This window comes from Protopterus annectens, chromosome 5.part0 (assembly GCF_019279795.1).
Source record: "Protopterus annectens isolate FY-2018-M chromosome 5.part0, PAN1.0, whole genome shotgun sequence".
NCBI classification, from domain to species: Eukaryota; Metazoa; Chordata; order Ceratodontiformes; family Protopteridae; genus Protopterus; species Protopterus annectens.
Window position 1 is genome coordinate 1,309,665,483 of NC_056735.1, and position 16,803 is coordinate 1,309,682,285.

The following is a 16,803-nucleotide window of genomic DNA, read 5'->3' on the forward strand; positions in this document are numbered from 1 at the left end:
ATAAGAATATTAAACACCTAAAAAAGGCAAGAAAAGGAAGAAGAAAAGAAAAGAAGATACCAACGATGGTATAAAGAGATACCACAAGGGTAAGGAGAGGGCGTACTAACAATGGTAAAAAGAATTACCCAATGGGTAGAGCTAGTTAGGAAAAACAAGTGAAATAGAAGGGAAAAGATTTAGAAAGTGACTAAATAAGGGATAAATATCCAAAAAATACAAAAAGTATCAAGAAAAAAATAACACTTAGCTTGAGAGCTTGGTGAAACACTGCTATATGGCTACACAGCAAACGAGATCTGAGGTAACAGGGAGATGGGCATTGTGGGTAGAAGCTTAGCTTGAGAGTTTTTGGTGTACACGAGCTTGGTATTAGGCCAACACAGTTCTGAGGGGCTCAGAACTATACCCATCAGTGATGAATGGAAGGAAGATTAACATCAGATTTACTTTTTCCAGCACTGCATACATCTGAAGAGCTACATACAATCCATTGCGGTCTGTCTATAATCTACACAATGTTATTACTGTTTGAGAACAGCTGACCTCTTTGGGGTGATCTTGACAGGAAGTGTACCAGTGGTATACAGTAGTGCTTTTGTCCCAATGTGCCATGAAAGTTGCAACACTTTGCCCTGCAGAATTTATTCATCTGCCATTCTTGAGTGCACTTTGTTAGTGTGTGTGTGGCTCTGGTATAGTGTTGCATGGATCCTAGAAAGAAATTTATTTGGAAGCTTTGTCAAACCACTGTGAATATGGTACATAAAATCTAGTGTTACCTTCCTCACCAGCATTTCAAAGTTAAATAATGTTACCTTCCTCACCAGTATTTAGAAGTTAAACCTTTCATTAGCAACAGATATGGTTTTTAATTGTATAAATGTAAGATACAAATTAATCTTATTATTCTAGTGATAACTACTGTTGGGCATTTATCTGTAGAAAACATAGCTGTGAATTTTTTAAATATTTTCTAATATATGAAAGCAAGATGCAAGCATGTACATCTAGTTGAATACAGACCAAGCCCTAACCATGCATCCCAAATCTCTGATGAGCTTTGGTACCCTTGATAAGTGTAGGCAGAGGTCTGGGGAGGGGGTGAACCATTTACAGGCTGGCTGTGTGCATTAGAGAAATAGGTGCCACTCCAGGGATGAATTTCCTGTTCCCCATCTAGTTGTCCAAGTTACATTTGAATTGAATTAGAGGGGAACTCTGTTTCACATGGATGGGATCCTATTCCGGAGGAGGGGTAGTCTCTCTGAGATACATACCTGTCTCTCCAGGCAGGTCCTATTTATATCAAAGGCAAGGTTTAAGTCTTTAGAATAGGTAACTCTGGCCCTGGCTGTTTTGTGGATATGCAAGAGGTCTATCCGAGTGGGGCCTGACAATTTCTTGTGTGCCAGGCATAGATCTCTCTTCAAGAGCCTGTAGGAGACAGAATACGGGGATAGTGCCTTGAGGCGGTCTGCATAGGACATATTACTTACACCCTGTATTCTTTTAGTGAGGAACGTCTGTGGATGTTCCAATTGTTGGATATGCCTGGTTAGGTACATGCCAAAGGGGGCACTGTACTTGATAGGTCTGATGAATGCCGAATATAGTGGAACAATGACTTCCTTGGACCTTGATGCCAAACCTTTGTTTATAAGTTGCACAGTATAGAATGATTTCTTCACTACTGTAGACTCATGATGGTCAATTGCTAGATTACTGTCTGTGTATGTCTACAAGTCCCTGACTAGTGAGTCAGCTCTTAGGGGTGTGTTGTCGATATGGTAGTTGCCAGGGTGGAAGACTACCCAAAGGATATGGTTATGCATTTTTTGGCATTTAGATTTAGTTCATGATTCTGTCACTAGTTGTTTGCCTGTGTCAGCCCTTTGGGGAGAACATTTGTGTCAGTGGGTGATTCAGTGACAGTTCCTAATTTGCAATCGTCTGCAAATTTAGTTGGCCAGAGGCCATTGACATTGGCCTTGACTTTAGTGAAGTAACTGCCAAAATGGAGCAGTCCCAGGACTGATCCCTGAAGGACTCCACTCATGACTGGCCTCTTTGTAGAGGTGAACTCCCTAGTCCTAACTTCCTGGGCCCTGTGAGCGAGCTGGCGATCCATCAGGTGACATAAGGATTTAAACCTAACCAATTGAATTTGTCAACAGTGGCAAATGCCGTGGCCAGGTCAAGGAAGGCAGTGTGAACCAGTTTGCCCTTATCCACTGTATTTGTGACCTTCTCAAAGAAGTCCACCAGGTTGAGTAGGCATGATCTGTCCTTGATGAAACCAAATTGGGTTGGGTCCAATCTTTGGAGGTTTTCTATGTCAATATTGATCATTTCCATGATAACTCTCTCCATGGCTTTTCATATGAGACTAGTGAGACTTATGAGTATGTAGATGACCCACCTCTATATTTTATTAAACCATTAAGTGAGACACTATCCATGAAGGTGGCTATTTGCAAAATTTATGTTGTAAACTGAAGTTTTTGATAATGAATTTACTGATGAAAAAAGTGTGGTGCTAATATTGCTTAAGAAAAAAGACTAAAACATTTTAAGCTTTGCTTCTGCACCCAAGTTCAAACATTGCTTTAGGATGGAGCATGGCTGCCCTTACTTTTCAAAGGAGTATGGAATTTTGTCAGGTCTACTATAGGGTAAGCAGGTGATGAATATCTGCATGTGTGTAATTGAGGCACATAGATGGAACATTCAGAGTACTGCTGCTGATTTTACGTTGAGCCTGGCTTCTGATGAGGATGAGTCAGATTTGCAGTGGTTAGCAAAGTAAAGTATGTCTCACAATTTGGATACCTCATATGACAGAAATCCATGTGATATTTCTTTAAACTCTTTTCTATACTACTTCATGTAGAGTCTCCAAAAAGCAGTGAAATTTTCAGTTCAGGTAACGGTATTTTACCAAGAAGCCCTATTTCTGCAGTAGAAATAGGGTTCCTCTCATCATAGCTGTAGGGTTGAGCTCTGTCACAATATTGTCAAGTTACTATGTTGCAGCTAGGATGTAAACATCACAGGTGACAAGGACTGTTAAACTATGACGCAGCAGAGCTAGCCACCCGACGATGTAAACCTTGGCTTTAGATGATTGTCACTGTTGAAGTGACGCCCAGAACTTGTATGCAAAAATGGGAAAAAGGGGTTGTGGATGGATGGAAAGGAAGGAGAACTGCTGTACATATTATGTCTCATTTCTTGACATATGTCAGATTCACAAACATTGAGTGATTTTTATACTGAATTATATTCCAGATGTTGATGAGTGCAAAGTCTCACCAGATATATGTGGAGAAGCAAACTGTGTAAATTTAGACAGCTCCTATGAATGCCAGTGTCACAAAGGATTCAAGTATGATGCATCATCAAAGTCTTGTAAAGGTAAGTCCTAAACATTTTCAGATATTTAAAAGCTGTAATTAAGATACATTGTAAGAAAAACAGAGAAAGTATAACATATTTTGTGTAAGCATCAAATCTGGATGTGTTCACAGTAAAATACTTTGTGTGTATAAATGTTACAAAATTCAAGGTAAATCACTTACTCATGAGGAAAATGTTCACTCCTCTGAAGCTTGAAATTGGTTAGTACATTATTGCTTATGGAAACTGGGAATTTTGACTCATTGTTTTCTGGTATTTACTCTGAAGAATTGTTCTTTGGCAGATATGTCCAGATATCTTATAATTTTAGTAAGTTATGCTATCCAACCATCTCTTTGTTATTTTTTTTCTCTCTTAACAATTGTTTATTTCTCTGATGCTGCTCCTAGATTTTCAGTCATTCAGTTCATATTGCACATTCAAAAAAGAAATTAGACCAAGTAAAACTTGATTTTAAACATATAGAGTATGTAAATTGATGGTGGGTATACCAGAACATCTGAGAATAGTTTATGATACGTCTTAGGAATGACTAAGTAATGTTACTGGCAGTAATGAAAGTAGCTATGAAAAATATGCAGCAAAGGATTTAAAGCCTGAGTAAATAAGTAGATCACAAGAGGGATTTTTGATGGTTTATTCTGCCATAACAACATTCGTATAACATTATAAAGAACCCATCAATATGTTTAGCTGGCTAGTAGCCAGATGTATTTCAAGTGAAGTAGTCTGACCAGTTAGTAGGGATGAATCTAATACTAAAATACTATAGGTAGGCTTGTTTTAAGTTTCATAGTTGGCAGTCTTGCCCCTTAGGTGGAAAGCAGTTTGAATGGCAACCACTTTGAAGACTGGACTTGCATAATTAGCTACCTTGATTTGGTCAGTCTGCTTGCATTAAGAAAGACAGCTGTCCAGCAACGGTCAGCTGAGTTTGTTATGACTCAAAGGAGACAGAGAGAAGACTATCGTCTGCATAGATATGACAACTTGGACTAAAATTCTCAGTACCCCTACTGAAATCCTGCATATACCATTAAAAAGATAACTGTGAGACTCGTGGTATTTCATAGGGCAAGGATGATGGACCAAAAGAGCTAGACAAGCCATGCTCTAAACTGCTTGAACAGTGATCTGTAAACCACTGCAGACCTGTATCAACAGCCTAAAGAGGTCTTGCATCCAGTCTAGTGAATTCTGTGTTGGTATATTCAAAGAGAAGTCAGGATGGACCATGAAGGAAGATTTGTTTTGTTCTCTTGGAGATTAGTGGTCTCTTTGCAGTTTAAATGCTTTGGCAGTTCTAAAATTGCTGGTTATATTATCCCCAATGACTGTTTTGTCTGCCTAACAAGGGAGCCATAGTTTTACAGTATACTGAAGATAAGGCTTTATGTTGAAAGCATGCTGGAGTACCGTCTTTATATGAGGAGGAACAGAAAAACATTAGTTAATGCAGCTAAAATCTTTACAAACAGGGTAACTTAGTTCTAACAAAATGGAGATGCATCTTTGAACAGCACATTTTTCTTTGATGTATGCAGTCTAACTTGTATCCTTCAGCAGTACTTTTCTCCATTAATACTTCATTCTTGGATCACTTTTTTGCAGTTCGCAATCAATTCAGAGGCTTTATCTGGTCAGGATGGATGTAGTTTCACATGGTCAGAGTGATGCAGCTAATTCAGGGATACTGTGACAACATAATTCCACCAGTTACTTGGTATTCTAGCCACTTCAAAATGTAAAAAACAGATCCATCTCAGCACAATGCCCTTCATGTTAAAATCTTTTACATTGCAGTATTGGACTGTTTCCGAAGATTTCAGTTTTTTGAGGAGTGTGGTGCAATGCATTTCTAATGAAATGTGTTGCTTAGACGTGCCATGCATTGCAATTGCAGCAACAAGAGTTCTTGTAATCTTGCAAATTATGAAAGAATTCCCCAACAAGTGAAAATCTCACTACTGACTTAGATATTGAAGTCTTTCATTGTCACCCCCTTGTGAAATGTTGACCTTTGTTAGTAAGGAAGTGTGTAGATTTCTCCACAAATTCCACTGCATCACCTGATGAACTTGAGTTTATTTACTGAAGGTGAAATGTATTGCACCTGGTCAACCACAAGTAGTCTACTTTGCATAGAAGATCATCAAAATGCATTTAACCTCTTGAGCGATTGGATGTAATGTTTTTAAAACTTTACTTCCCAAGACAGAGTGGTGTGGTTGTCAAACAACTCAGGCTTTAGCAAGCTAAATTTTAGTAAAGCAAAGCAGACCATAAATAAGGATTGTATTTTAATCACTCCTTCACTTTTGACATGCAAAAACAATGTTGATTTTTTAACCCACAGCATACAGATTGTGAAACTGAAGCTAAAACAACATTTCTTCCTACCCAGTGCAACTTTGTTTAAAGTGGTGGGTTACAGATACTATGTGGGAGTGGTCATGTTTTTTTTTATGTAGTGTTTTTGATGTTCTTTTAAATCTGATGTACAACTGTCATCGGCCCACCTATGACTCAAGCAGTCTATTTTGTTACTCTTCAGGTGTGAATCAGTCTTGTGAGGATGTAATCAAAGCAGTTGACAGGGGTGTTTTTTTTGTTGCTTAGCCTTGGTCTACTGTAGCAGCATGACATTTCAGGTGGTATATGTGCATCTGTAGCTCTTCATACAACCTGGTGTTCCTATTTGCCTACACTGTGATTCAGCAATTCAGTGGACTGGGCTGCCTTTCTTTCTTCCTTCCCATCATGAAGAGCAAGCTGTTGTTTGCTGCTGACTTCCACTCTCCTTATTTGGATTCTTCAGTATCTGGATCACTAATCAGGCATAGAGCATCTGGCTCCAGCTTTTATACCTCTGCACCATGGGAGACAAAGGCTGTTTTTTAGTGACACCCACAGTTCATAAGTGACTAGGTTTCACTAAAAAGTACCACATCAACCCTGCTTGTAGAAACTGTGTTATGGATTGGTCTACCATTATAGGAAATATTGCCTTCAAGGAACTAATGGATACTGTTAACTGATGTATGTTTGGGTTCTGGCACACAGTGGGGGAAAACCCTTTTTGTATACTGATTGCATCCCACACTTTACAAGGTGTCAATAACATACACCTCCAACTAATTATCAAGCATGTTACAATAGCAAAGCTGTTACCTACATGATATATTTCAGGAGATGGGGGAGGCAAGAGAAGGCCAAAATTCCACTAAATAATAGTGCAATCCAATTGGGTACATAGTGAGTAGGCAGACTAGATTTGTAGATGTTCGTCATACTGATCCACTACTGCAGTATCCTTAACTATATGGGATTATATCCTGCCAAGAATATAACAGCTGGCCAGCTTCCAAAGCTCCAGGGCACCTTTGACATGTGCAAACTGTCAGTTAGCTTGAGCTGAGCTTAGCTGAATTGAGACAAGTTTGGGTGCCTAGCCCTTCAGTGCTTTACTGCCCCCAAAGAGTACTCTCCTAAAACGTTTGAGAATCGTTGGTTGGCTTGGTGCTGTTGTTCCTTTGCTGGGCAATTGTTCCCTTTGGGGAAAAACTTCCATTTCCTAAATATTGTATAATGTTTTATCAATTTCCTCTTCAGGAAATCTATTTATAACTAGGGGTTTGTGTTTTAATGGAGTATCATGAGATTGTATTGTATTTTTAAATGGGAGCGCTCTTTTTCTTCTCAGTTTAAAGGTTGTGAAAGGAACTGAAAACCATTTTCTTTCTGTGCATAAATTGTTTCTTTTATTTTTTGTGGCTAGCAAAGTGTTATACAGTGCTTTTTGCTGTGTTTTTCTATGAAAAAAAAAAAGATTTTTAAAGACAAAGAACAAACTGCTGGTCCCACAGTCAGTCTTCCTTTTAGCCACAAAAAGAAAGAGTTAAGAAAGCAGCCTGTGCCACCACAGTAGGATAGTAATTTGCCTCAGCCACAGGTTTGTGACTCTGCTGCGGCTATTTATTCTGCCTCAGATCACTCTTTAAAACCTGGATTTGTCTGGTGTAACACCTACAGCCACTATGGACTGGAGGGTAGCCATGTCCTCTGTGGCTGTGGAGGTCCCCTCAGTGGGCAAGGGTGAAAGCTGGTTTTGTGGTCCTGGGACAGGGAACAGAGAAGGCTTCCTAGTTGTCAGAATGCTGTGCCCATCCCTGGGAAAGCTGCTGCTGCCATTAGTAACATTGTTGGCCCCATTTTTCCTAAAAAAAGAAATTGAAAACTAAGCACATGTCTGCTCCTCCTCAAATTTCCTTAGACAAGAGTGGTTTAATGGGTGTGGCTCTGGGTTTAATTCAGGCTACTGATCCTTCTTGTAAAGTAGTTTCTGGTAAAAGAAAGATGGATGCCCCTTTTTCCGAAGAGATTCAAGATTCTGAATCTGAAGAGGAAGATGAAGGAACTGATGCATGGTTTTCTTCTCAGATATCTGATTCAGACTCAGAGGAGAGTTCAGTTTCTAATTCTTCCTGTGGGTATTTCTTTTTCTCCGAGTCTGTTGTTGGAATGCGTCATGGTTTACAGTGGTAGAACACTGTGGTTTCTCAGTCCCTCAGAAAAAAACTATGAAATGCTACAAAAAGAATTTGCAGAACCTACACCTGTGCCACTTGTTCTGTCTGCCTTACTGGATGTGTGTGTGCTACTGCTTGCAGTTTTCCATCTGCCCCTAAGAATGCAGGTGTATAAAGTTTGTCAGTCTTGTAAGTTTTTATATGCTATTCCCAAACATGACCAACAGTTATAGCTTTAGTTGATCCCACTGCTGGTAAACAGTCCAATCCTACTCTTTTTGATAAGTATGGGAAAAATGTATACTACTGCAATTTTGAGTTTTAGAATTTTGAATTGTCAGGCTCATATGTTAAAGCTTCTTCTGAGTAATTGTGAAAGTTTGAATAATGTTTTATCTGCAGTTTCTTCTTGTGAGTAAATAGCTGCTTTAAATAATTTAGTTACTTCAGTTGCAAAGATCACTACTTATTGTTTATGGTGTGTGTATGACTCTGTTGATACGTCTTCTAGGGCTTTGGCCACTGGTACTGTTTTGAGGAAGCTTGCATGGCTGCATTTTCAGAAACTCCCAGATGTTAAAAATGAGAATTTAAATTACCCTTTGGATAGAGATGTAGTTACTGGCCCCTCTGCTGCAGAGGTGATTAAAAAGTGTGATAAAAGGGGTAAGCTGATCCAAGAAATCTCTTTAGCCCTGTTTTCCAAATCTATGGAATTTTCTAACTCCTCATCCAGTTTTGGCAAAAAGCAGAATAAACAGTCTCAACAAAATACAGGTAAACTGATGTTTAAGAAGAAATGATAAGAGGGCTCCGAAAAGAAGCTTTAGATCTCCCAACAAGTCTGAAAGACTGTTCAAGATACCTTGTGACCCCCCACCACCATGGTAACCTTTTCTTCCAAAAAGTCTGAATCTCCATTTTCTCTTCACCAACAGAAGTTTCAGACAAATGGGTTCTGAAGATTGTTCATCAAGGTTACAGTTGGAGGAAATTCCTCCTTTCCAAGATGGTCATTCCTCATCCTATAGATCAGACTCTTTTTTTTTTTTTTTTGTTTCCACATGCTGTCCCAAGGAGTGATAGAACCAAATACTCCTTCCCAGTTGGGGAAAATTTTTTATTTAAGGATGTTCTTAGTGTCAAAGGAAGAAAATGCTTGGGGATCCGTTCTGAATTTTCTTTGATAAACCCTGTTTGTGATGGTACCCAAATTCAAAATGACATCACCTCACAACCTGTTACCTCTTTCAAGTTTCTACTACATATCATCACATCCCTATTTATCCAGACTTGAGATGTTTCTTAAGGATTTAAGTGTCTGGATCACATTATCAGTTCTCTGCCTTACCCTTTGTACTATCCACTACACCATCAGTGTTCACAACGTGTCTAGCTCTAGTTATACCTAATTGGAAGCTACAGGTTTTCCACATTTTTCCATATTTAGATGACTTGCTTAGTTTTGCAATCTTTTTCAAACTGTCCATAATCTGTCTCTCTGTTAGGTGAGAGATCTCCATACAAGCTGGGATGCCAAAAGAATATGCACAAGTCTTTATTGACACCTTCACACAGGACTGTGTTCCTGGAATGTTAAGTAGAGACCTCAGTTCAAAGAGCTTTTCTTCCACAAGAATAAATAGATTTATATCCATATCTGTTTCTAAGGTTTTTCACTCAAACTTCAGTCAGTGCAAGGAAATACCTCAGGATTTTGGGTCTCATGGCTTCTGTAATTCTCATAATACTCCTGGCAATACTCCACATGAGAAAGCTACAGTGGTATCTAATGTATCTTTGGTCCCAGCAGCAACACCCTTTGTCTTTTCAAAATTCTAGTGCTGGGATTTGTCAGAAGAGAAAATATTTGCTGCAGAAAACATATATCCTTAAATCCAGGTCTCCCCTTCTCCCTCCCTGTTTCAAAGCAGTTAGTCAACACAGACACCTTGATCTTTGCTTGGGGAGCAGTTTCAGGAGGGATAAAAGTGCAGGGTATGTGGGGCACCAAGGACAGATGCTTGATCAAGGCACTCAATTCTGTGAATCATCTTTGGTCTCTGGACCTCTTCAACTTGTTACAGTCAATACAGCAGTCATGTGGCACATCAACAAGCAGGGCAGGGGGGACCAGGTCATACCACCTTTGTAGACTAGCCACAATATTACTCTTCATGCATCCTACATTCTATCAGAGAAAAAAAAAGTATGGCAGATGAGCTGAGCATGACCAAGGCAGACCCTTACAAATGGAAAATATATCAGGTGGTCTTCCAAGATTTGATCCATCTTTAGAGTGTTCCTCAAGTTAGACCTCTTTGTCTCTTCTCTGAGCAATCAGCTGGCAAATTTTTGTCCCAGGACTCCATGCAAGGAAGCCTGGAAGGCAGATGCCATTTCTTTTCCTTGGACAGGAATGTCCTTGTATGCATTTCCACCCTTACTGCTAATATCTAGGGAACTTTTCAAGATTCAGAAAGGATTTGCCAAGATCATTGTGGTGCCTCCCTTCTGGCCTGTGGTAAGTGAGGTTCTCCCTTCTTTTGGAATGGCCAGACGCAATTACCGCAAGCTTTGTTACAGAGTGGATCCAAGTCACTCATGAACAGGGGTGTTTGATACACCCTCACATTAGTCAATGTTACTTGACTGCCTGGATGAAAGGGCTTTAATTCCTTTTAGGGACTTATTTACTGAAGTACAAATTGAGGTAAGAAAGTCTACTGCTAGAAAATCATATATTGGCAAAATGGAAAAGGGTTTCTTATTACTGCTAGCAAAATAACCAGCACCTGTTCAGGGCTAGTTACTCTCTGATTTTGCAAATTATGTGTGAGTTACTGTCCTATGGCCTTTCTTATTCCTTAATCAAGGTTAATTTATCTAATATTTCATCATATATACCCATGGATGCTCCTCTTTCAATGCAGGCTCATGTCAAAATGTTTTTGGAGGGGGTTTTGAAGAAGAGGCCTCCAAGTAAACCAATGGCCCCTCCATGGGATCTTAATTTTGTGTTAATTAAACTGGCACTTGCTCAATTTGAACTAGCTATCCTGGTAAATTTGAAGTTCTTTACATGGAAAACAGTTCTACTGATTACTCTGAGTTCTGCAAGAAGAGTTTCTGAGTTGTGAGCTGTTATGGTGAGCCAACCCTGTCTTATTTTTCACAGAGACAGGGTTTCCTTTGATAATTAGGACCCAGCCGTCTTCAGAATAGTTTTCCTGGAGGATCAAAGGCATTTTTTATGCAGAACAGGCTACGGTGGAATTAAAAAAGTTTATCCAACAAAATGTGAGCCATCAAACAGGGCACTCTGCATCTTATTCTTCTGACAATAATGATCATAGAGAGACTTTGCCAGTGGAACGTTTTTCACTGTTCCAAAGGAAAATGCTTAGAAAAAACACAAGCGTTGATTAGAAGAATCAGCAGTACACTGGACTTGGACTTGAGTCCAGTGCTGTGAGATGGAGAGGAACAGGAACAAGACCAGCAACAGTGAGATTAGTGAATGAATGGGAGATTATAAAGCATCGGTCACATTTGTGAAATATGGCTTTGCATGAAAAGGTGGCTGAGAAACACTGGGCTTCTGTTGAGTGTATTAAACTTGTGGATGGACTATAAAGCATATGGCCTATTTTGTCATTAACGTTTAGAAGGGCATAATACAGAAAAAGGTAACTGTAAGTAAAACAATTTTTGGTAATCAGTACTTGTATAAAATATTTTGTGAAATAAAATTAATGTTGTATAGTAAAGCAGTTTTGTGTAGTATGTAGTCAGGGGTATTTTAATTGTTCAGTAGGGATAAGCCTTCAGTGACTGTTGTATGTTTATTTATTTTTATCGATTTTCCATTTGTTTACCGGGTTAGTCCAACTGGGCACAAGGTGACCATTTTCAACTGAACCCCGGGGAGAAAAGCTCCAGATACATAGTAAAAAATGATAAAAAAAAAATAAAAATTTATATAAACATAGCTATTTTTGTACAAAGAGCATGGAATAAGGAGTAAAATCAGAGTTTTACAAATGATGCCGCAGACAGTGGTTAGAATACTGAAAAATAAATTAAACAAGATATTATACAACAAATATACAATTGCTTGAATATAAATTCAAAAAGAAGTTTCTGTAGACAAACAGGGTCATAAACTATAAATCATAGCTATAAAGGTGGCCTAAACACCTAGTTCACAGTACTGTGCACAAAGTGAAACTACACAGTACACCTGTGGTCTAGGAATATTGAAAATCAGGAACAGGTGAAATTAGTCTGGTTCTGTACAGGAACATATCCGAGTTTTGAATAGGAGATCTTTTAGTAGGGATTTGAAAGCATGTTTACTATTTAGACATCTAATGTCAGGGGGTAGAGAGTTCCATGCCTTAGCAACTGCATTGGAATAAAGAGATTGGCCTGAGCTATGTAAGCAATTGGTAACAATTAGTAGGGCTGTATTGGAAGATCCTAGTTGATGCGCAGTATTATGGAAGGTGAGCACACCAGAGAGGCCAGGTTTTGTATTTGGCATGTATAGCAGTTGATGGGTCAGAAGTTGTTTGTATTTTAGTAGGTAAGGGAATTCTAACTGTCCTAGTTGTCTTAAGGAGAGGCAATGGTGAGAATGAAACTTAGTATTGGTTGCAAATTTTGAGATTTTATTGTAGCAGGTAGATAGTTTCAGAAGGTTCATAGGGAGGTACTAGGCTATCGGCCCTGGGGCCTATACAAGCCCAGCCAAAAAGGTACCCTGGCTTTTGCCACCCAAGAAAATTATTTTCCTGTGCCACTGTCGAGCAGAGCCACAGAGGTGATCCCCGGGGTGAATTTCCTATTTCCTATCCAATCATCAAGATTTGTCTTGAAGAGTGCTAATGAGGAGCTTTGTTTGATATAGATAGGTAGTTTATTCCAGAGTATGGGAAGTCGCTGGGACAGGAATCTATCCCTCTGGCATGTTCTGTTTATTGTGGTGACAAGGTTTAGGTCCCTAGAGCGTGTAGCTCGGAGGAATTGGGATTTCTTTACGTGGAGCATGTCCAACAGCTCTAGGTTTGACATAGCTTTGTATGTTAGGCAGAGATCACCTCTTGAGTAGGTGATGTGCGAAGGAGTAAAGCTGGAGTTTTTTGAGACGGTCTGCGTAGGGCATCTGTTTGAGGCCGGTAATCCTCTTTGTGAGGTATTTCTGTGGCCTTTCCAGTTGTTGTAGATATCCTGTGAGATACATACCAAAAGGGGCGTTGTACTCTATAATGGGTCTAATGAGTGTTGAGTAGAGGGGAACAATGACCTCTCTTTTTCTGGATGAGAAACCTTTTGTGATGAGGTGTGCCGCATAGAAAGATTTCCTGACTACTGTGGCGATGTGATTATCAAAGGAGAGACTACTGTCCACCTGTGTCCCAAGGTCTCTTATCACACTTTCAGTGTTAAGTATACTACCGCCTATGTTGTAGTTCATGGGTACAGAGATTTTACCAAAGGGGATGACAATGCACTTTTTGGCATTGAGCTTGAGGCCATGGCTTTGACACCAGGCATCTGTCTCAGTGAGGCCCTTTTGTAGGATGTCCACATCGTTAGGAGTTTTGATTATGGCTCCTAGTATGCAGTTGTCTGTGAACTTCATTAGCCAAAGACCTTCTGTGTTAGCCTGTACTTCAGAGAAGTAGATACCAAACAGGAGAGGACCCAGGACGGAACCCTGTGGTACTCCACTTGTCACTGGTCTGAAGTTGGATTTGGAGTCTGCTACTTTCACAGTGTGGGTTCTGTCAGTGAGCCAGTTGGCAGCCCATCTTGTGACATAGGGATTTATACCTAGTTTAGTGAGTTTATCTATAATTCCAGAGTGGGGGATGGTGTCGAAAGCCTTGGCAAGATCTAGATAGGCTGTGTGAACCACCTTACCCTTGTCTACCACTTTGGTGACTGCTTCAAAGAAGTCTATCAGGTTTAGGAGACATGATCTGCCTTTTATAAACCCGAACTGGGTGGGATCCAGAGTTTGGAGATTACCAAGGTCAGATTTGTTTAGGTTAGTTAGAACTGGGAAGCGTATAGTAAGGTGGAGAGTAGATGGGTACGAGAGATGATGATTCGGGATTACTGTGTGAGGAAGCTCTTGCAGCGGTAGAGTGAACCTATTTTTTTATGAACTTTGGCAATTGTTAGTGCTATATGTTTTTTGAATTTTAGGTTTTGGTCAATAGTTACACCTACTAGTGTGGCTTGAGTTACTGGTGTTATAAGGATATTGGAGGATGTTATTGAGAATGGCGAGGTAGGGGTGAACGTTTTGGATGGGTGGAAGATTGAGAGTTTGGTCTTAGATGGGTTTAGTATGAGTTGGGAGGAATTTGGCCATTTTACTATAGTAGTGAAGGCTTTCTGGGTTCTATTTTGGAGTAATTGTACAAAGGGGGCTGAGCAAATAAGGGTGGTGTCATCAGCATACTGTACTATATTAGTTTGTTGGTAGCCAAGGGGGGGTTATTGGTAAAGATGGAAAATAGTAAGGGACCAAGAATGGAACCTTATGGAGCACCTCGTCCCACATGGAGGAGAGGGGAGAGAGAGAGCTATGCCATTTAACATCTTGTTGCCAGAAGGACAGATAATTTTTAAACCACAGTAGAGAGGAGTTATCCATACTGACCTCAGAGAGAGTCGATAGGAATTTGCAGTGAGATACTGTGTCAAATGCCTTTGACAGGTGTAGGAAGACAACAGATACTAAGTTACTGAGATTTCTTTGTTGGTGAGTCGATAGTAATTTGCAGTGGGATACCATGTCAAATGCCTTTGACAGGTCTAGGAAGACAACAGATACTAAGTTACTGAGATTTCTTTGTTGGTTCACATGGTCAGTAAAGGATACAAGGGCAGAGGTGATACTATGGGTTGGCTGAAATCCATGTTGGGAATTTGCTAGCAGGTTATCTTGAGGAAGAAGATTCAGTAGTTGGGTGTGTAGACATTTTTGTAAGATTTTTGATAGGGGAGATAGTATATCTATGGGCCAATAATTACCAAGTTCTGTAGAGGAACCACCTTTGTGCAGGGGGCTGACTTAAGAATTTTTCCAGAGAGAAGGGACAAGTGTGTTCAGCTGTGGATCTGTTGATGAGTATGGAAATCGGGTAGGTGATGGCAGAGGTGGCAATCCTGAGGTAATCAGCTGGGAGTTTATCAGCAGCGAGAGTGGTGGGTTTCAATTTGGCAAGGTGTTTATGAATTAGGTCAGTTGGAACTGGTTTAAGAGAGCATTGGGAGTTGGTCTTATGGTGATAGTTTTGTATTTGTAGTAGTAGTGGGGAAATTGTTGAATAATTTCTGGATGGAGGAAGTGAAATAGTCATTAAACTGGGTGGCAATATCATTGTTATCACCTTCAATGTTAGGGTTTGGGGAGGTGATTTTGCCTAGTTGGAGAATGTGGATGATTGCGGACCAGAATTTTTGTGGATTGTTGTAGTGAGTTTTTTGTAGCTGGATATAATAACTTTTTTTTGTCATTACGTATTTGTTTTTTTGCTTTGTTTATGAGCTGTAGGAAGTGTTGTCGATTTGTACTTGTTTTGTTGGTACACTAGGTTGCCCAAGCCATGTCTCGTTGTTTGAGTAGGGCTCTTGTATCCTTTGAGATCCAGGGGGCTGGGTTGGTTTTAGTATGAATTGTACGTTGTGGGGGCCATAAGATTAAGGATACCTAAGAAGGTAGTATTAAAGTACTCCATGGCTTCATCTAATGGTAGAGTTTCATGAGGTGACCAGTTTATTTTTTTTAAGGTGTTGATGAATTGGTCTGGTAGGAAATTTTTGGAACTACGTATAGAAAGTAGGATGGGGGGTTTTATGGGTTTTGTGTGCTGTCTTAGTATGAATGTGGGTAGGTGATCACTGAGGGAGTCTGGTAATATGCCAGATATATTGGGCAGATGAAGGCTTGTTGGTTAGGATCCAGTCTAATATGGATTCCTTTTTGGTAGATTTGTCTATATGGGTGGGGGTTTGAGTAAGCTGTATGAAGTTAAATAGGTTTAAGTGGTACTTTGGGGGGGATGCCATGATAGAGGCCCAATCAATGTTGAGGTCCCCCAGGATAATTGTCTCCTGAGGGAGGGCAGTGGAAGTCCAATGTAAAATGAACTCTAGGGTGGCAATATTGTCACCTGGTGGTAACTAGACACCTGTAATGTTGAGTTGTTTCTGCTGGTTTCATTTTATATTTCTAAACAGGGTTTCTGCATAGCCAAAAGTAGGGATATCTTTACGTATTTGTTGGAGAGTAAGGTTGTGCCTGTAAAGTAGGGCAATGCCCCCAACTCTTTTAGCTATTTGATCACATCTAAGGATGTTGTAGCCAGGAGGGGCTATGGTGGTATCTCTGATGTGGGGATTGAGCCAGGTCTCAGTTAGGAGTACAATGCCAAGGTTATAGAATGATATAGAGGCATGTAACTCTTCAGTTTTATTCATGATGCTGTAGATGTTTATATTGAGTATTAAGAGGTCAGAGGATTTTTGTTTTCAGGGGATATTGGGTCCATTTAGGTTTGTAGCAGTGGGTGTAGTAGTGGAGGGGCCTGGATTAGGGTGGATGTCGCCACTGAGTGCAAGCTGGTTAGTAGCAGTGGTCAGTGTATGTTGGTAACTGGTGACCATATTCTATATGAGTAAACTAGGTAGTATTTTATAATTAGTTTCTTCGTAGGTGAGCTTGGTGAGCTCAAAGGGGGGGTGTGGTTGAAGATGGTAGGTGAAATGTATGTGTGATTATGGTGCTGAGTGTTTGAAAAGGTTAGCGTGGGGGAGTTTAGGTGATCGTGGTTAG

General features: G+C 39.9%; 1 protein-coding gene across 4 annotated transcripts in view; it reads left to right on the top strand.

Moving 5' to 3' along the window:
* GAS6 (growth arrest specific 6) overlaps nt 1-16,803 on the top strand; it is a 989,702-nt gene that overhangs the window by 674,171 nt on the left and 298,728 nt on the right. For all 4 annotated transcript variants that reach the window (XM_044071118.1, XM_044071116.1, XM_044071119.1 and 1 more), the window contains one exon: nt 3,292-3,417. In XM_044071118.1, the coding sequence (XP_043927053.1) occupies nt 3,292-3,417 (126 nt within the window). The remainder of the gene's footprint in view (nt 1-3,291; nt 3,418-16,803) is intronic.